Here is a 14,575-nt window from a genome sequence, read left to right on the forward strand (position 1 = left end):
TAGTGCTACATGTATATTACCTGTTGCCACATTCTGAAGCAGAGGATGAACGCAGACACAGAGATGACTCCCACACCCAGTAGCATGTAATCCTCCGTCACCGTCACAAACTTCTCTCTGGTCATCACACATGATGAAATATAATCCCATTTAATTACAATTTTCCTCTATTTGATGACAAACTAACCCAACATATGGAAGCTATTACTCTCAATTTGCCCTTTTACTTTGAAATCTAACATTCTTTTATTCTGGATGTTGAATCCCTTTCCCATTCACTTTAAATTCTACCCACCATAATCATTTGTGTGAGTGCTGCTAGCTGCCCTGTCACCATGGTAATGGCTAATGGTAGCCTAATTGTATTTTTTTTTTTTTTTTTTAAAGGATCAATACATATATTTAAACTCCCACAGGAAATACTTTTAATAGATAACAAAATTATGTTGAAAGAGCATGCGCTCATATTGATCAGCTGCTGGCCTCCACTTTACTGCATCACGGTGTCAAACACATGGATATCACCCTGTTAGCATGCTAAATGCTAATGGATACTAAGCATGTGGAGAGATGTTAGCATATCTCCACATATAGACATGGAAGTTGCAGAATAGTCATGTGGAGACAGGGCCATCTATAAGGGAGAATAAAGGGGAGAGATTTTCGGGGTCCTATGTTCTATGAATCGGTGATAACCACATTTATTTATTCATCTGAATAATATCCACTGTTGTCCAGTATAGTCATCTTAAAGATGCCAATCCTAGTTTTTACTCAGAAAAGAAATGGGTTAAAGTGACCAAGAATGGTGGAATATGTGGTGAAATGGGGTTTAAAAAACACAGAAATTTGTTAAAAATTGCAAATTAGAGTGGAAAAAAAACAGAGAGAAAAAGGGTTCAAAGTGTCAATATTCAAACAATTAGTTTAAGATGGCGAATAATCAATCCATCCATCCTATTTCAGGGTCGTGGGGGTCTGCTGGTGCCTATCTCCGGCTCACGCTGAGCGAGGGTGCACCCTGGACAGGGCGCCAGTCCATCGCAGGGCAACACACAGGTAAACAACCACTCACCCACAAATTCACTCCTATGGGCAATTTCGAGACTCCATTCAACCTAATAGTCATGTTTTTGGATTGTGGGAGGAAGGGAGAACATGCAAACTCGCCACAGAAAGGACCCAAGTGTTCAACCTAGGGCTTGAACTCAGGACCTTCTTGCTGTGAGGCAAACGTGCTAACCACTAAGTCACCATGTCATGCCACAATGTGCATGACAAATTGTGAATGTAGTTAAATTGGCAAAAAATAAGCATGGAATATGATGAAAACAGCTTAAAAGTGACGACAATGGGTTAACATATGTGACATTAGGTGGAAAAGTGGTGGATAGGGTTTATAAGTGTTTATAAATTTCTTGAAAGTGGAAAAAATGTGCAGAAAAGGCATTGAAATTTGATGGAGAAGTGGCAGAAATGGGAATAATGTAGCAAAAATGCATTAAAGGAGCAAAAATACAGCATAGGAAGTGATAAAAATAGGTTCAAATATGCCAGGTTTGGTGCAGTTGAAGAAAAAGGGTGAAAATGAGCAAAAATGGGATCAAAATATTCTTAGTCCATTCATAGGCATCTGGCGACGCCCCCTCCGGTGTTTCAAAATCCCAAATGAAGTCCTGACCCCAAGGTTGAGATCACCTGCTACCAAATAATTCAACTATAGATATTTCAGTCCCTCCAAATACACAAGTTCAGTGAAATCTCAAATTGTTGAAAGAACTCTTCCACAAAATTTTCTTCAAATTAAACAAAAATTTGCCACAAAGTCAAGGAAATTTAAAGTAAAGATCTGTCCCTTATTGATTGGATATTGATGGTGCTATACATACTTTATATATCATCTATATGTGGAAGTGCAAACTAGGGCACAATAATGCTGAAATTACTCATTAAGAATCAAACTGGTCCATATTTGGCCCCCAAACTAAAATGAGATGCTTAAATGGATTTTCAGGCTGAGGACTGGCTCTCATCTAGTAGGTTTTTTTTTGGGTGTTTTACTTCACTAATGCCAGGAGAGTTTGTCCAACTGTGTGTGACCTGTGCTGTTGAGTCCCTAATAGGTTATTCTAGGCCGTGTTTAACAGCCCACCTCTGGGTAAATGTGCCGCAGGCTGCCAGCCATGTAAATACATGACAGCCTTTAACAGCGTGAGCAGCTGCCAGCTGCTCCCAGAGCTCCCAGTGAGCAGCTGGAGAAAGGTGATACCTCTGCTTCTGGGATGGGCTACTACTGCTGCTGCTGGTCTGAAGGCTGGTGATTAACAGGCTCTCGTAGAAGGCCTTCCTCTGCAGGGTGATGAAGAGGAGGACGTGTCTGCACTGATGGTAGAGGAGCTGCACGGGGACGCACGGCTCATTGTGTCCTACAAAAAAGTCCAGTTACTCTTCTTCTCAGAGGGTGTTTAATCGGAACTCAAACACAGCTTGACAGCCATTGCACAGCTGACAACAAAAATACACAAGAGGACCACAAAAACACAAAACAAAAATGCACAAAATGACTCGAAAAGCCTCACAAAACAACCAAATACGTAACAAAAATGGCTCAAAACAAACACAAAAACAACAACAAAAAATACACAACATACATGGATTGAAGACAAAAATTCATAAATAATCCTCAAAACGACAAAAAATTACCCCAAAAATACACAAGATGACCACAAAAAACCTCACAAAACAAGACATAAAAATGATTCAAAATACACAAAACAAAAAACAAAAAATACACAAAACGACAACAAATAAAAAAATACATAAATTGATGACAAAAATTCAAAAATAACCTTCAAAACAAAAAAAAAAAAAAAAAAAAAAAAAACACAAAAATGACCTGAAACCACAAAAAATAATAAGAAAAATACAGACGAGATAGGGTTTTTTTTTTTTTTTTTTTTGTGCAGTGTGGGAATTCTTTTTAATACTCTTTGTTTGATTTCCATTCATCCATTATCAAAGGCATTACTAGCTATAGGCAGACTATGCATTGATTGCATTGGGTCCTATGAGCCACTAGGGGGCCCAAAAAGGCAAGGCAAGCGCATTTCATACTCAAGGCAACTCAATTTGCTTTGCATGATAAAACATTCAATTGTTTAAAATCAATAAGAACATTTAAACGCTGAGCTCTCAGCCACATCTGAGTAAAATAAAAAGTAGCTGTATTTATCCATAATGCACTTCATAATAAACTGATGTCACAAGCTGAGGCTTGGGTTTTTGAGGCGTAATTAGGATTTAATAATTCCTCCAAAGTGACACACAGTCAGTGGTAGGACAGGAAACCAACATCTAACATTTAGGGTCTTGCCTCGGGCCCCCAAAAAGTTAGAAACGGCCCTGCCCACGAGCAGCACAGCTACTTTTTGTAATATAGTTAAACCAAAATGAGCCAGATCTTGTATTCATAACGTAAAAGCATAATTATTTATGTAGATAAATGCTTTACATTCACACTTTTAACATGAATTAATAGTAGCAGATCAAAATGTACTTAACGTGCAATTACAGTAATTCAAAATAAAAATGATAATTCCGAATCGTTTTTGTCGGAATCATTTTGAGTTTTTGGATGAAAACTGCTTTTATTTTTCCAAATACAAAGATTTCATAATTTTAATCATATTATTGATGATTTAATATTTTACTTGATTTTAAATATTTTTTACTGCTGGTTTTAAATGTTCTTATTGATTTTCAAACTGTTTAATGTTTTCTGTTGCACTTTTTAATCTTGTAAAGCACATTGAATTGCCCTGTGTATGAAATGCACAATACAAATACATGTGCACTGCCTTGCCATAGCTCGGTGGGGAGTTTGCATGTTCTCCCACCATACAAAAACATGGCTGCTAGTTTATTTTTGAGTGTGTGGACTCACTGAGCACCTCCAGGAGAGTCTCCACATATGTCAGTGGGTTAGGGAAGTCCAGTCTGAACTCCAGTCCCTTCAGGACCATCAGCTCCAGCTCCAGGACCCCCTGTTTGGTCACACTGTGGCCCAGAGAATACAGCAAGCGCACGGCCACGTTACTGTCGATCATCTGTGGGACATCCAGCACAGATCCCTCATCTTTTAAAACTCCTTAAGAACGTTATTCATCAACGCACCTGACTGTAAAAGGACAGTTTGCTGGCCAGCCGGATGCAGGAGAAGAGGATGAGAGGAAACTTCTCCACCAGCTCCTCGTTGTGGATTGGCTGATCATCACTGAGGGAGGGGGACGCTGAGAGGTATCCTGTGAGGTGTTTCACCATAAACCTGTGAAGCATCGATGCTAGTGTGAGGCCATTTGTGTATGAAGGTAAAATATGCTGCAGCTCACCTCTGTAGTAACTCTACAGCTTGGTATCCAACCAGTGGGTCCAGTCCCAGCTGCTGGGTGATCCGGAAAATGTCAGCTGGGAAGAAAACAAAAGGGAAAGATGTTATTAACTACTGTATATTAATGGTTACTTATTATGGTCTCTTTGTATTCCTCATTTAAAAAAACAAGAAGTACACAAGATGACCACAGAAACTTAAAAGAATAACAAAAATAAACAAAATGACTCCAAAAACCTCAGAAAAAAATTCAATTCAATTCAACTTTAATTATATAGCGCAAATTACAACAAAGTCATCTCAGTGCACTTAACAAAATATAAAGTCCGGAGTAAGAAATAAAAAAACAAGATACATGAACATACAAAACAAGACTCAAAATTAACACAAAACGACAACAAAAATGCACAAAAACTAAAACAAAAAAATTCGCAAAATACACAACATACACGAATTGATGACAAAAACGCAAAAAATAATCCTCAAAATGACAAAAAAAAAAAAAAAACAGAAATCACTCATAAACCACACAAAATGATGAAAAAAATACACAAGATGAATCCAAAACCTCACAAAACAACAAGATAAATAAAAATGCAAAAAAAAAAAAAAAATTCAAAATAAACACAAAAAAAAGCAAAACTACATAAAACAGCAAAAATAGATCGTATCTTACAATAACTTGTAACTCACCGATTATTGCGCTCGTCTTGAAGTCTCCACTGTTTTTTGGCAAATTTCGTAGGTTTTCTTTGTTTCTTTGATTTAAATTAAACAGAAAATCTGTGAGTTGCTCAAGCGAGGCTTCACCAAACTTTAAGTTATTACCGTTTGAGGCGGAAATGAATGATTTCGCCATTAAAACAGAAAATAACTGGCCTTTTCTTTCAGTGAGGAATAAACTAAAACACTCTTCTATAATAAACGACGAGAACTGCGTTAAATTTAGATTTCAAAAAAACATTTGTTAAATGTTCACCGCTAGGCTAGAAGCTACGTTTAACTTCCGGTAGATGGCGCTGTCCCCACGCTTTTATATTCCCGTAGGAACCAAAGTTTGTTTGGACGTTGGTCAAATTAAGAATGGTTTAAAAATAAAGGATGAAAGTAAATAATTATTTGTACAACTCAGTTTTAATTTTGGAAAAACTTAATTCATAAAAGTAGACGAAACCATGTTTTTCCATATTTAAAAAAAAAAATTATGTTGAGTTTGTCCATTCTAAACCTGCTGCTAAAATTGCCCCCGAAAATGTCTCCTTTGAAGGACCTCTGATTTATTTAGGTTTTTTTTTATTTTCTAAACTATTTTACATCGAAATTTAATCGAATTGAAACTGAAAAGGAATCAGTTTCATTTTTTTTTTGGTGTGATTATGATTAAAAAAGCAATAAATTAATGGAACCATTGTAAGCCATATATATATGGCTTACAAATATATATACATATTTTTTTTCGTCAAATAGCATCTTATGACTTGCAAGTCAAATTTAGCTCAAAACCCATTTCTTTTACAAATTAAATGTAAGATAACTTTCTGATAAATACTAAATAAATTTATCATAGGTGTAATCATTAAATACAATATCTAAGTATTTGTTTGATTTACTTTTTAAAGTTCAACATCTGTTTTATATTTTATTTTTTTATTTAAAAAAAAAACGAGTTGAACTAGTACGAGTACGGAGTAGTACTATTTATTATTATATTTATTATTTATTTATTTATTATTATTGATGAGAAAGGGACTTAGTTTTTTATTATTATTTTTAAATTTGTAACATAATCACAAAATGTAAAGTATAATAATTAATAAAGCGTTCTCAAGGGTAATGTTTTTTTAATTAACAAGCATGGATACATACGAAGACAAAATCTTTCAAGGTCGAAATAAGAGATAAAAACGCGTTTTTTAAAAATGTATTTTATAAAAGTGTTTCACAAATATCATTTTTAATTTTTAATTGAGTATGATTATACTCCAATGTACAGTGTATATATCTAAAAACCGAACAAAAAAAAAGCTTTTATGGATTTGATTAAATAATAAATTAGTATTCCGTACGGACGTATTTAGACGTTGCACGCCCGTAGCACAGAGCCACAGACCTGCTAACATATGGATAAGCCACACACTGGAGGTTAACCAGGCCGAACCAGCTCCCCCTCCTCCGCAGACCTTTTATATATCACTGGATTTGAAGCGCCGGTGAAGCAGCTCAAACTCACGCTGTCATGGCTGACAACAAGAAGTCCGATGCTCCGTATGCGACCCGTGTGGACCCAACCAAGGAGCCTCTGTCCCCGGAGCAGCAGCACTTCATCAGGCAGGTGGAGCTGGAGCAGTGGAAGCGGAGGACCGTGAGGCTTCGGGGGAGGAACGCAGTGACGGGCCTCGCCATCGGAGCCCTGGTGCTGGGGATCTGTATCCTTGTAATGACGTCCAAAGGTGAACTATGTAATGTTAGCTTAGCATGTAGCATACATACAGTGGCAGGTCTCTAAAGACAGTTTTATGTCGTAAAACATAAAGTTAGTGAGTTAACTTTAATGACAGATGTGCTTTAAAGTGACACAACCAACAGAATCTGTATTAATATTATAATGTAACACTGGGAGTGGAATTAACAATATTTTCACCTCATTTCTACGTTACATCCTAATAAACAATCGGTAAAATATTTTTGACATTCTTTGTAATATTTAACACCAACTTAGTCATTTAAATCTTTATGTTGTCAATTACATTTAACTGTACTTGTATGGTAATAAGGAACTGATATCGATCTGAATTCCGCCCATCTAATATTTTTTAATTCATGGCTGATAAACTGTTTTAATTTAATAACAAATCCAAGAAATGCTGTTTTTTTTTTTGTTTGTTTGTTTGTTTTTTGCCTAATTATTTGAAATTACAAATGAGAAATGTTTTCCATAATCATCTATTGACAATAAAATGCTGTTTACTTGTTTTGATCTTATTAGTTGGTTTTTTTTGTGCCGTTTCATTATCATTTGTAAAAATGTTTTAGTGAACAAAAGGTCAGTCAAATGTTCACAAAACACAACGATCGATGTATAAAATACCAAATAGATGCTCCTGTCAAAATTAAAAGACTAAATAAAATAGAACCAAATTAGTCATTAAGGCAGAATAAGTTCCCAAACTTGTTCTGCCCCCCCCACCCCCACCCTAGAAGAATGGAAAATCTCACCTTTTTATTATTTATTGTTAACTTAATTGTTGACTTGATAACTATGCTGTATGTTTGTGTAAATCTGATCAATAACTGCATATAACCTTTTTGTTTGTGATTATTCTCATTCTCCAGGAAAGTGCATTGAAGGTTTTATTATTACCTAATTATCACTGCACAGGAAGTTGCACTGACAGGAAGTAGGTGGATAGCTTAAGAATTGCATGAAATATCCAACATAAATGAACAGATGTTTTATTTAACGCATGTGATTGGTGTCGTTTGACTCTTCAAACCTTTTCCTTGACCCTGTGCGTCCACAACAGACGGCTACACGTTCTACTCAGTGTCTCAGGAACGAATCATGGATGAAATCGATGAGGAGGCAAAACGAGCGAGAACGCGGGATTCAAACCAGTGATTCCTGCTTGTGTTGAAGCAACTGGACATTACAGAGGATGGTTGTTCACGTGTGTCTTGACTGTGTTTTAGCCTGAGGACTGTGTAACAGGAGCGCTCTGCTGAAACGAGCCTTCACCTGACGGAGGATCACGCATCGTATGAAAGGACTAACATCTGCTAATGACCTCAGATCCACAGTGGCCTTCAGCAGCAGAGCCTCCCACTGAAACCACACGTGTACAAATGTGTATTTATGTTAAAGATGTAACAGTTTATGAAATAAAATGCAACAGCTTTTGATTTGATTTCATGTATTTAAGAGGAGTTACCTTTGTAAACGTACTCTTTAATCTTGTTCCTCACACTTTATGAACGCCTACAGATGATCCAACACACCAGGATGTAGAGATGCTGCTTAGTGCATTTTTAGGAGCTCACATTTTTTGTTTCAGGCTTTAACAAATTCCACGACGACTCGTCTTTCCCTGTTTAGACCTGGGGTTCTCAAAGGACCAATTTGGGGTCGCGAGACACTAGGAGGGGGTTGCCAGATGCCTACAAGAAACAGAATTTTTTTTTTTTTTAACAAATTGAGCCTATTTTTGCATATTTTTACAAGGGCTGGGACAATACTATTTTGTCACGATTCGATTTTAATCCCAATTCTTGGGTGCCGATTTGATTTGAATTGCGAATCTGATATTACAAGTATTACGATTCTACAGTGACGATTATCACATTTTTTTTTTTCAAATTCGTTCACCCTGGAATCGAGCAACACCCCAAGTATGCCCATATTTTAGATTTAAATCGCACAGCTGCAGCTCGTCTTCCTCGTGTGTGAAATCACCTGTTGGTGCATTACCGGTCCGCCACTCAGCGGTTGTCCACGAAAATGTGAAAAATCATAAATCATTCCCTATCATAAAATCATTTTTTCCTCCCCACCCTTAATTTTTTACCCTTTTTCTTAAACTACACCAAACTTGCCATATTTTAACCTATTTTCATCACTTTTTCTTGCCATATTTTAATGCATTTTCGCTACATTACTCCCATTTCTCCATTAAATTTCAATGGCTTTTCTGCACATTTTTTCCACTTTCAAGACATCTTTTGCACTTATAAACCCTTTTCCACCACTTTCCTCACCTAATGTGGCCCATTATTGTCACTTTTAACCTCTTTTCACCATATTTCATGTTTTTTTTTTTTTTTTTTTGGGTCATTATTTGCCAGTTTAAACAAATTGTTCCCACTTTTAAGCCTTTTTACCACTTTTTCTCTGTTTTTGGCCTCTCTAATTTGCAACTTTTAACCAATTTCTGTGGTTTTTAAAATTCTATTTCACCATCTTTGTGTCAGGACTTCCCTAATTAAAACAAGGATCGACATTTTTAAGATGACTTCACTATGGCACAAATAATAAACATCCTGGATAACAGTGGGTATTATTCAGATAAATAAATAAATGTGGTTATAACAGATTCATAGAACAATGGACCATCATTTTGCTCACTTTATGGATGGACCCCAAAAATCTCTTCCCTTTATTCCCCCTTATAGATGGCCCTACATTTTAGATGTTTCCACATTGTGCCATTGGTGAGGTATTGCCCTTAAAACCTTTTATTAGTGAAGTGAGACACTGACACGAGCTGAAGTATTTACACTTGTTTATTTCCGTCAAAATTTCTTACACAGTCTGATCGAGCCTCCAGATTTACCAGAATAAAAATATAAAATAAGACATTTCTTTTTTTTAAGGGAAAGGCACAGATTTAGCAGCTTCACAAAGCAGTACAATTCTATATATATTTACATTCAAAGGGAAAGGTTTCTCTGAATGAATCGGGAATATTACAAAAAAAAACTTTGAGACTTGCCAGAGAAACTTCAGTGTGTGGTTGGAAGGATCTCTGTAAGAAAGGCGACGCTACGAATTCACAGCGTTCGAGGAAAAGCCCTTCGTTTTCCTCTCCCATGAAGAAACCCGATTACGTAAGAGGATTAGGGCCAATTTTCGATGCAGGAAATAATTTTGGGCAAATCAAGAATACACTTGAAATGTAACGATTAAAGTTGAAAGTACAAATTTCCAAATTAGAGTTGAAATTTCCAGATTAAAGTTAAAATGTCGAAAATGAAGTTGAAATTTCAAGAATGAAGTCAAAATGTTGAAAATAAACTCAAAATACAATTTAGTGATATAATTTGAAGGTGACCTGGCTCATTTTTTTTAACCTTAATCTCGACATATTTCAACTTAATTCTCAAAATTTCAACTTTTCTTGATTTGCCTAAAATGATTTTCTCCACTGAAATTGTCCCTAATCCTGTTCCGTACCCGATGGAGGACTGTGTGGACTAAAGTGCACGAGGTGCTTGATCTTTCAGAGAAACAGGTGCTTAATAAAGAAACGGAGTTGATATATTTCAACGACTCCAAACATGTAAACATCATTATTGAACGCTCCCTAATATATACACACAGTTCAAGCCAATAGTCTATATAATCTAAATTGTTCGCACACATATGTACATAAAGGAACTGTTTATTATTATTATGCATTTTAATTAAAATCACAAAATAGAATATTTTTCACCTCCGTCTTCACCCTGTGAAGCCCTGAATGTTTTAAGTATGGTGTAGTATTGGTAAATAACACCAGACTTGCTTTGTTTGCTTTTCAAAATTAAATGCGGTAAAATATTATAAATTAAGTAATATTTTTAAATCAGTCCAGGGAGTTAAAGTTAAACACAGTTTTAAAATATCTTAATTATGTTTCCCCAAATTTCATTTCTATACATTTCTGTGCAGGTATTTTATTTTGCTTTAGTATTTTGTGTTAACTCAGTTTAGTTAATATGTAGCTAGGTACATTTATAGTAAAACTCCTCCAAATAACTGACTAAATGTGATATACAGTATTATTAGCATTTATCCCTTAATGGCTAATTCCTTAGCTTTGGTTTGGAATTACTCTATTTTTAAGGATTAAGACCAGGACGACCAAGAAAAATGACAGAAGTCTAACCTACTGGCATGATGGAACCACCACCGTGCTTTAGAGCAACAGTCTTTATTGCTGTTCCTGGAGAGCCACTGTTCCGCATGTTTACAATTAACTGTGATTAGGCAAACGGAGAACGCAGGAATAGGTCTTTCCAAGACCAGGACTTAAGCAACTGTGTTTAGAGTCTATCCTGTTTCAACTTTTCAAAATAAAACTAGATAATGGACTAGTGGAACAATAGAAATATGGTCTTTGGAATACGATTCTCATTCTTCTCCAGGAGTAGAGATCAGGTTTATGTCTTGGCCTCCATAGAAAAAGCATTCGGAGGGAAATTCTCAGGGACTTTTAAAATCAACTTGGTCTAAATCACGTGTCAAACTCAAGGCCCAGGGGCCAAATCCAGCCCTTTAGAGCATCCAATTCGGCTCAAAAAAGACAGTAAAAATGATAGAGAAAACATGAATTGTGTAAAATACCAAATAATTCAATTGTAGATATCTCAAATTCACCAATTCAATGAAATTCCACAATATTTTTAGGGGCTCAAAGTTTTCCAACACTTGTATCACATGAATGCAGTCATTTTGGATCAGAAATTATGGAAGAAAATCAACATTTTTCCATGAATCTTGCAATTTCTCACAAATAATTCCACTAAATTATACAAAAATTGGTTACAAAATCAGGAATTTTAGAAGAGAAGATCCTGCAGGGACTGATATTGAAAACTAAAGCATAATAATGTTAACATTGCTATTTTTCCCTCATCTAAAATATGTTTCCGTCTTGAAATATTATTTTTTAACAAAACCAAGTGCAAGTCCAGCTGTTTTCACCAATATTACCAAATATATAAACTAACGTAGATGACCAAGGCTTTCCACACATCAACTCTGAATCTGAGCTACAATCTCATCAGGAACCGAGAAAGTGTCAAAGTGTTTCATAAAAGAGAAGCTAACGTTTAAACGCAGGAGCTTTCTGGTGGAAACATGGATGGAGGTTGGATTCACATTATGGGCGCTGGGTTGGGTTAACAACAGGAAGAGGAGAAGAAGAAGTCAATCTGTGTCAAAAACATGGTGAGCGCTAACGCTAACCCACCACTGCTCGACTGCGTCGGTACAAAGAGAAGAAAATGCTGGTTTTGAATCATCAGGGTGAAGTTGTTCCCAACGTTTACCGACACAGACGAGTGGTTTGATTGGTTAGGATTTAATGATCCTCTGATCCACTGCAGTCACTCTTCACATGAGGTAGTCCTGACTCTCTCTCTCTCGGCGTCTGTATGAGAGTTTCTCACTGAAATAAACACAGGAGGAAACAGTGAGATACAAAGCACTGATATCTGCTTTACTGTAGGCTGTTTGTAATGAGATGAGATCAGATATGAAGGGATGAGATATGATCATGTAAAAGGATTAGAGACAGAATAATATGAGTTCAGATTAGAGATGAGATGCAATCAAGTGAGATTAATTAAAATGATAAGATGAGATGGAATGAGATAAGATAAGATATGGCCAGATGAGGTAGAATTAGATGAGATAACAGATGAGATGGGATGATATAAGATAAGGTAAAATGAGATAAGATAAGATCTGAGATGAGATTAAATATGACAGAATAAAATAGGATGAGATGAGATTTAAACTGAGATGGGATTTGAAGACATGAGATAAGAATAGATGAGATTTGAAATGGGACGAAATGTAACGACATGAGATGAGGTGAAGATGAGACAATAGGAAATGGGATGAAATGAGATGAAATGGGATAAGATTAGATATGGTAAAATGAGATGAAATGGGATAAGATTAGATATGGTGAGATGAGATGAAATGGGATAACATTAGATATGGTGAGATGAGATCAGAGAAGAGAAAGAATGAGATAAGATGAGATAGAAAAAGAAAGGATGAGATTTGAGTTGAGATGAGATGGGATTCAATGACAAAAAATTAGACTGAAGAGATGAGATGAAACACTGTGAGATGAGAAGGGATGTGATTGAAAAAGATTAAACAAAATGAGATAATGTAAGATTAGATGAGATGAGATAGGATGAGATTGAGATTCTCACTCACCATTCTACTGATGTCTTTGGCGAAGGTGACGCCCTTGCTGGGTTTGTCCTGTGAGCCACTGCTGCTGCCTCCCAGAGAGTTTCTCCTGATGATGCCTGAGCATGAGAAACATGGACATCTCATGAGCCCCATCTCAACACTGAGATCATACTAATAACACTGATCGGATCATACTAATAACACTGATCAGATCATACTAATAACACTGATCAGATCATACTAATAACACCGATCGGATCATACTAATAATACCGATCGGATCATACTAATAACACCGATCGGATCATACTAATAACACTGATCGGATCATATTAATAACACTGATCGGATCATATTAATAACACCGATCAGATCATACTAATAACACTGATCAGATCATACTAATAACACTGATCAGATCATACTAATAACACTGATCAGATCATACTAATAACACTGATCAGATCATACTAATAACACTGATCAGATCATACTAATAATACTGATCAGATCATACTAATAACAAGTGTGAGCTCACCTTGCAGCGGCAGCACCTCCAGGCGCTGGAGGCTGTTCCTACGAGACAAGGGGTAGGCTCCGCCCCCTTTGGAGAGGCGCCTCTGTCTGCTGGAGAGCATGGCAGCAGGAGAGACGATCCCTGGGGGAGGAACCTTCCCCATCTTCTCATAAAGCTCCTCAATCTCCCTCTTCTGAGCAGCCTGCAGAGCCTGGACCTCCGTTAGGTGTCTGCACAACAATGAGTAACGGTGATTTAAAGACCAAATAAAAGACACAACATCACTTAAACCACAGAGTCATGTGATGAGGCTTTAGGGTCACACATGGAGGAAAAAACATACAGTGACCAAACGTCCTTTTTTATCACTACATTTTAAACTACTTTATCTATTGTGAAAAAAGTTAAAATGTTTCACATTTATTTAATTCTATTCTTGCATGAGTGTTACACTATGAAAGTGTTAGTGAAATTTAAATACATTTTTTCCTTTAGATTTTAAATTTGCTTTTATTTATTTATTTATTTATTCATTCTTGATCTTTATTTTATTTAGAAATACATATATATATCAAATAATTAATACCTTTGGTAAAGTCAGAATTTTTCAAATTTAATAATTTCTATTTTTTAATTTTAAATAAAAAAAAAGATTTTCTTTAATATTTAAATTATTCCTGCAGTTCTGAAAGAAAAACACACTCTTTTTTCCAATATCTCAAAGACGTAATATCTTTGGTAAAGCCAGAATTTTTCAAATGTAATTATTTTTATTTTACATTTTGAAAATTGTATTACTTTATATTTTTCAAATTTCAAAATTATAATTTTTAAAAATAATTTTCTTCAATATTTCAATCATTCTTGCTGTTCTGAAAGAAAATACACTTTATATCTCAAATCAATAATACCTTTGGTAAAGTCAGAATTTTTCAAATGTAATTATTTTATTCTCAATTTTAAAATGTTATTATTTTCACAT

General features: G+C 35.7%; 3 protein-coding genes across 4 annotated transcripts in view; 1 reads left to right on the plus strand and 2 right to left on the minus strand.

Annotated features, from left to right (window-relative positions):
- Positions 1–5,408, minus strand: part of cntd1 (cyclin N-terminal domain containing 1) — a 5,578-nt gene extending 170 nt beyond the window's left edge. The window contains exons 1-6 of the mRNA XM_028476851.1: positions 5,081–5,408; positions 4,389–4,464; positions 4,174–4,324; positions 3,944–4,106; positions 2,270–2,426; positions 21–117 (exon numbers count right to left, since the gene is read on the minus strand). Of these exons, the coding sequence (XP_028332652.1) occupies positions 21–117; positions 2,270–2,426; positions 3,944–4,106; positions 4,174–4,324; positions 4,389–4,464; positions 5,081–5,246 (810 nt within the window). The 5' untranslated portion in view covers positions 5,247–5,408. The remainder of the gene's footprint in view (positions 1–20; positions 118–2,269; positions 2,427–3,943; positions 4,107–4,173; positions 4,325–4,388; positions 4,465–5,080) is intronic.
- A 935-nt stretch (positions 5,409–6,343) lies between these two features.
- coa3a (cytochrome C oxidase assembly factor 3a) lies at positions 6,344–8,292 on the plus strand. 2 transcript variants are annotated; one of them, XM_028476577.1, is made up of 2 exons: positions 6,344–6,837; positions 7,721–7,767. In XM_028476577.1, exons 1-2 carry the CDS (start codon positions 6,624–6,626, stop codon positions 7,750–7,752), a joined length of 246 nt encoding a protein of 81 aa, XP_028332378.1. In that variant the 5' UTR covers positions 6,344–6,623; the 3' UTR covers positions 7,753–7,767. The 2 variants fall into 2 exon arrangements, with proteins under 2 accessions (XP_028332378.1, XP_028332377.1); XM_028476576.1 differs by lacking the exon at positions 7,721–7,767 and adding an exon at positions 7,912–8,292 and having other exon boundaries at positions 6,470–6,813.
- Positions 8,293–9,646: 1,354 nt separating this feature from the next.
- Positions 9,647–14,575, minus strand: part of wnk4a (WNK lysine deficient protein kinase 4a) — a 57,431-nt gene continuing 52,502 nt past the window's right edge. Inside the window, exons 18-20 of the mRNA XM_028477176.1 lie at positions 13,615–13,823; positions 13,098–13,192; positions 9,647–12,312 (exon numbers count right to left, since the gene is read on the minus strand). Of these exons, the coding sequence (XP_028332977.1) occupies positions 12,310–12,312; positions 13,098–13,192; positions 13,615–13,823 (307 nt within the window). The 3' untranslated portion in view covers positions 9,647–12,309. The remainder of the gene's footprint in view (positions 12,313–13,097; positions 13,193–13,614; positions 13,824–14,575) is intronic.

This window comes from Gouania willdenowi, chromosome 19 (assembly GCF_900634775.1).
Source record: "Gouania willdenowi chromosome 19, fGouWil2.1, whole genome shotgun sequence".
Classification (NCBI taxonomy): Eukaryota; Metazoa; Chordata; class Actinopteri; order Blenniiformes; family Gobiesocidae; genus Gouania; species Gouania willdenowi.

What these genes read in the sequence shown, in the direction of transcription:
- coa3a (XM_028476576.1), top strand. Translation starts at nt 6,624, where the DNA reads ATGGCTGACAACAAGAAGTCCGATGCTCCGTATGCGACCCGTGTGGAC. An exon ending in AGCCCTGGTGCTGGGGATCT is followed by an intron (nt 6,814 to 7,911) that starts GTATCCTTGTAA and finishes CGTCCACAACAG; the next exon opens with ACGGCTACACGTTCTACTCA.